Below are 6000 nucleotides of genomic sequence, written 5' to 3'. Positions count from 1 at the left end.
TGGACCACAATGTCTTATTATCCATGATAACTTGCAGTGCTGCCTGAGGCTAATGGATATTGTAACCAAAATTATATGGTGGGCACAGGTTTGGGAAGGTTGCTATACTAAACCCTTCATCATTTTAAAGGTCTTACTAAATCAATACACCAATAAACACATAGTAGGTATACCTCTGTCAGAAACCGGTCCTCTTTGGTTCCAGGATGTATTATATAGTGAATTCCAAGATATTCTAATGCTTATAGAATAACACCAGTAATAACAAATCACATTTACAAAATAGTTGCCCATTAGTCCATCCATAATTTTCCAAATTTATTTAGGAAAAAAAAAATAACATGAGCAAAATGAGAGTACTTTCAGTGTTACAAGAAAGTATATAAATGTCTAGCAATAGTCAATCTGATTTTTTTAAATACAAAATAACCACATGAACACCTAATATACAGGTTTCATTTGAATACATATTTATTAGATAAATATTAGGTTGTCACATCATCTAACTACATACAGTTTTGCAAGACTAAAAATCACAATTATTTTTCTGACCAGTTTTAAAGTATGAAATGATTGCATTGTACTGTACATACAATGTACAAACAAAGACAATGGCCATTTTTGCATGTTAATTCAGATTGTACTTTTTTTATTCTTCTCTGATCACAATATCAAAAAATTGTACAAAGTATGAATTTGGTTACAATCTTTTTTTTTTATTATTTAACCCCCTTATTTTCTTCATTATTTTAGCACCCTAAAAATACACAGGTGATAAGACTAATACACTTAAGCTAATTATTACATGAAGGTAAAACAAAACAAAACAAAAAAAGCAACAGAAATTATTTTCACAAAGGATCCAGAGTATATTACAAGAAGTGAAACAAATGTGGAGACTGCACAAACGCCTAACAAACAGGATTCATTTCCCACATAGGATGGATCTCCAAGCTTTATTTCCCCCCTGCGAAATAAAAACAATGCACATTCCAAGGAAAATGAATGCATTTCTGTGAACGTGTCTCTATTTTCCATTTACATATGTACAGATGTCCCTGGAGTCTCCACTGCAGACATTAGTGTGTTTTCATCATCCTATAATAACAATAATAGTAATGTCTTGGCAGTAGAACTATAAATCTCTGTGGGTGCTTTTCCAGGTGGGTATCTATAGGGAAACTGCTAAAACAACAAAAACAACAACCCAAATGCCCCTGAAACAGGAAATAATAATGAATAAAAATACTGTGGGGATGCAATTCCCCCCCTCCTCCCCAGACACAAAGTTAATTCCTTAAGGCTGCAATCCCATACAGTTACCTGGGAGAAAGCCCCACTGAATTTAACAGGACTTCCTTTTAGTAGTCATGCATAGGATTGTGCTGCACATTATTTCATAGGTTTTGGCAGTGCACAGATTAAAAATCAACTTTCCCCCCTATTCTAAGACAATCCTGGTAATTTTATAATATGCTGATGAATAATCGTTGCATGTTTTGTGTATAGGGAGGATTCTGGGCTGGCTTTACAAAAGATGCCCATATGCTAAATTTGCCCTTTAATAAAATGTGATGCAAGTGCATGGCAGGATCTTAGCAGCTACTTTCGTCTGTTCACAAGCCCAGCTAAGATAGCCCTTGTATTTTGGTCAACCTGTACCCTCTTTCTGCAGACAGTATACAGAAGATCTATAGCTGTCAGACATGCATATTGATTTGTTGCTGCTACAAGAAATGCCTCTCTAAACAGGGGAAAACCTGATATAAAACACATTCCTAGCCTCAGAATTTCATTCCTCTTATATCTTCTGAACAGCTACTTATAATGATGCATTTAGATTGCCATTAGCAATAAGTAATCATTAATATATCTGCTTCTAATCATTCTGTTTTCAGTGAAACAGAAGGAGTGAGAATTCCCCTGTTCAAGCATTTAGCTCAGTTAGGCTCTTATTCAGTAATGGATGAGCAATCCAAAAAAATCAATACAATCTGAACAGACAAAAACAAAGTATATGGCTTAACTCAGGCCCAAAACAATGTATAGGCCATCAAGTCACCAGCCATTTATTGCAGCCTCCCAGGTGACTGAAATTTCCCCTTTTGGCAGATGTCAAAACCAGGAACTTCAATGAGCCCCAAGTGGGGCAAGACTCATGTGCTGTGTTTGGTTTAGTGGGCAGTTGGTGTCATGGCTGCATTTAAAAACGAAGAGCAGTGGGGCGACACAAAGTGTGCTTATTTTTAGCTGCCCATACAAATGATTTTAATAGTTATGTAACAGATGCAGAAAAACACAGGGGAAAGCTATTGTAGCACACACAAAAAACTGCAAAACAACAACACCAAAATCAACAATCTGCCACTGCATTTCTTAGGGGAGGAAGCTTTTCAGTGTCATGGTGGTATCCCATCCCAATTCTGGCACCACATAGTAACCCAGGATTCCAATAGCAGAGATCTTTTGCATGCTTTCCTCTCTCTGCTGAATAATAGGACAGCATCATTTTCAAAGAGACCTAAGAAAGATCTTTAAAAGTGGTGTCTTTATTCTACAGATCAAAAGGATAGATGGAATTGCCGTTCCTAGGGCATGGCAGCAGATGTATTAAACTTGTTTGTGATGGGGCAAATTTATCAAAAGGAAATGCTCCATTAGACCAAGAAATCTTTATGAAACAGAAAAAGGAAAAGGAAAAAAAAAGGGGGGGGGCAAGAGAAAAAAGACCCACTTCTGTTCCTTGACTATGTATTTTAAAAACACATGTATAACCAGATGATGAAAACGCTGATTATAGTAATGAAAGATAATTCTAAAATATTCACAAAAGATATTTACAATAATAATTCTTAAAATAATTGATTTTGCATAATGAACAGCACTTTTTTTTTGAAATAAGAAAAAGAACAGCAATAAAAAGGGTTTTTTTTGGGGGGGGGAAATGTAAATGTAAGAATATCTCTACATAAAATGTTTTACAAATTCAACACTCCTACTGGAAAGTAACAGAGGACCTAAAACTGCCATTTCCCGTAATATCTACAGCAAGGTGCTGTGGACTAGCATATATATGTGTATGTGTGTGTGTCGGTATACACACACATACATATATACATCTCAAGATGCATATACAGCAGTGGTGGAAGATGCTTAGGACAAATATTCCAAGAATTTACAAGCATGACTTTGGTGAAGAGAGGAAATTCAGAATGGAACGCACACGCCATGCCATTCACAGAGGGCAAGGTGGGCAAAGTTTACACACTGAAACCAACAAGCAAAAAAGTTCATTTGGGACAAAGCTGAAGGCCTACTGCTGAAATCAAATACGGAGATATTTGATTTGATTCTGTACGAGGAAGGAAGCAATCAAGGTTTCTCTATTCACAAAATAAGCAATATCTGTACACAGTAGGCAGACTATGAAATGTTGGCCCACAAGGGCAGAGTTGGCACACATGCACGTCTTAACACACAGGTACTATACATAATTTATAAAGAGAGACCGACGGAGAGCACAGAAATGGGCCCAGAAGCAACTGGAAGCTCATGCAGGAGGGAAGCAACCACATGAGAAGCACAAATACAACGGAAGCATTGTGGCACAAGAATCTTGCAACGCTACTGTACCAAACTGACTTATTCTTCCCGCGCCCATTATACTTGGAAATATAGTCTTAAAAAGAAAGGTGAAGGGCCTGGCAGCAAGATGATACAAATCTGAAAAAGAAAACACTGAGCACATACCACAATCTGGAAACAAACAAACAAACAAAACATGAAGGGATGTAAGGTGTCCCTAGCACTGCAGTTGCCTCTTTCAAGTCAACTATTGAAAGCAAGAGTGAGCAGTTTCCTCTCTTCCCATTCCTTCATCTCAAAGTGAGAGGTATTATTTCACACCTTTGCCACATTTTTTTTCTGCTGGGAACTGAGCAATGGTTTACTCTTCATAAATTACAAAAACTGAAAGCTTTTGGATTAAAACATTTAATAGCTTGTCTCCTTCCTCTACTTCATACGCAAATATCCCTCCCCCATTTTTTTAAAAAAAATGTCTGGCTACTATATTATTAAAAGTTGGTAATTTGAAATCAAGTCCCTCTAAGAAAAGAAAAACAAGGGAAAGAACAGGACAAAAGAAAACAAGATATCCAAGTGTCTGTGTTAGAGGAAGGAGTTATTATGCCCACAAGATTAATAATAATAAAAACAACACATTAGGGGGGGAAAAACCACGCTTGCCACAGCCAGGATATCTGCAGGACTCTTCTACCATGGAGAATTCATTGTCAAACAGATGCCTCCTTTTGATGCATTTTGTATTTGTTTTCCCCAACGTATGACAACTTTATTTTTTGTGCTTTTTGGTATGCGTGTTATGGTTCTGAGTTTGTTTGGCTAGTCTGCATGTGCTGCCAAGTTTTGTCCATGTTCTGTCTGACAAAAACGTACAAAGGCCTGCACAACTTGGGAAGGAACACAGTGGAACAGACGCTACAGCAAAAGGGGGGAAAACCCATGGAAGAACACGAGTTGGAAGGACATTCTGAAACTGGTCATTTAGAGTAGTTCTGCTGCCTTTTCTTTCTTTCTTCCTTTGTTGAGTGACAGGTTTCTATTGGGATACATCTCACTATGCACATCAAAAACCTGTTCTCTGTCTCTCTGCAAAATTACAAGTGAGGTCTTCCCCTGCTGCACAAATGGCCTGCGACTACAGAGCGGCAGTCTGTGAGGTCACCATCTTATTGTCCTCTTGCTTTTCTCCACCACAATGAATGAAGCTTGACTCAAGCAGTTCCGAGATGAAGAAAGTCGGGAGTGTGCACCATTCGCTCAAGTTGTGAGTTTGTCCTCGTGAAAAAGGTTGGTTTGGGATTCCTCACTGTGAAGCTACAAATGTGTCAAACAAGTGAGAGGTGCGGGGAACGAAACGCTGAAGGCTTCAGTTGTTCTCAAAAAGAGAAAGAAGGTCGTCATTGCTATTGCTTGGTAAGTCAGGAGGATCCAGGTATGAAAGTAACTCATCTGGATTTGTGAGTTCTGGAAGCAGCTGGAAAATAAAGATAGAGGAAACGTGAGGCTAATAAACACTGAAGGGTGAAGAAGCTGGCATTACAGGCTTAGTCTGAGATTTGGAAGAGGATACAGCTCTCAAAGTACACCTGGACGTTCTTTATACATTGATACATGATTATGAGCATGGAAATTTTCCATATAATTAAGACATTCCATGTGGTCTCCTGCACTGGGAAATGCCATGCCAAAATGGTTTTCTGAGCACCTTCTCCCCACACATAGCAACTTTACTCATATACACAAAAGCAGCACACCATGGAAAAACGACCAACTAAGATCTTACACCTGAATGCTAGATTTCCAAGTGCAAGAAAACCTTTTGTATGGAAGAGCATTCAACCATCCAGTCCTGTACCTTCAGGCTGAAAGCCACAGCTTAATAACCAGATATAATATACAGGGCTTCTGCTTATTCTTTGCCCTTCCTGCAACACACTGGACATTACATTTTCTAGGTTATGCTATGCCAGAAACACATTCATATAATGTGCCAAGCATGGGAAAGGAGTTATGGCAGTATCATGATACTATGGGCATCCTTCCATTGCCATCATCATTTTATGGTAAACAGAATTCCACAAGTGGATGACTGAAATACCATTTTAGAGGAAGAGGTATAAGAAGGTTAGTATGGACATGATTTTGTATATGGATTTCCCTAAAAGTTGAATACAGTGCTGCTGGTTATTTTCAACCGTTTTTAGCACTGCTTCTGGCATTTTGTACAATAAAGAAATACAGTTGAAATGGAAATAATAGTCAATATTATTCATTTCCTCGCTCAACAACAATACTTGGGAAACCTGGTCAGGAATTATAATGCAGAAGTAAGGTCGTGGCAGTTTTCACCTGGTATTTGTACACGCTAGAACGTTTCTGTACCTAAATATGCAGTTGTAAAAATTGTTGGTTTTA

The 6000-nt window shown here is 38.0% G+C and overlaps 1 protein-coding gene across 8 annotated transcripts in view; it reads right to left on the bottom strand.

Annotated features, from left to right (window-relative positions):
* Positions 1–449: 449 nt before the first annotated feature.
* ZMIZ1 (zinc finger MIZ-type containing 1) overlaps positions 450–6000 on the bottom strand; it is a 371096-nt gene continuing 365545 nt past the window's right edge. For all 8 annotated transcript variants that reach the window (XM_042457113.1, XM_042457112.1, XM_042457114.1 and 5 more), the window contains one exon: positions 450–5059. In XM_042457113.1, the coding sequence (XP_042313047.1) occupies positions 4952–5059 (108 nt within the window). In that variant the 3' untranslated portion in view covers positions 450–4951. The remainder of the gene's footprint in view (positions 5060–6000) is intronic.

This window comes from Sceloporus undulatus, chromosome 3 (genome assembly GCF_019175285.1).
Source record: "Sceloporus undulatus isolate JIND9_A2432 ecotype Alabama chromosome 3, SceUnd_v1.1, whole genome shotgun sequence".
Classification (NCBI taxonomy): domain Eukaryota; kingdom Metazoa; phylum Chordata; class Lepidosauria; order Squamata; family Phrynosomatidae; genus Sceloporus; species Sceloporus undulatus.
This window is presented reverse-complemented; position numbering and strand designations above follow the sequence as displayed.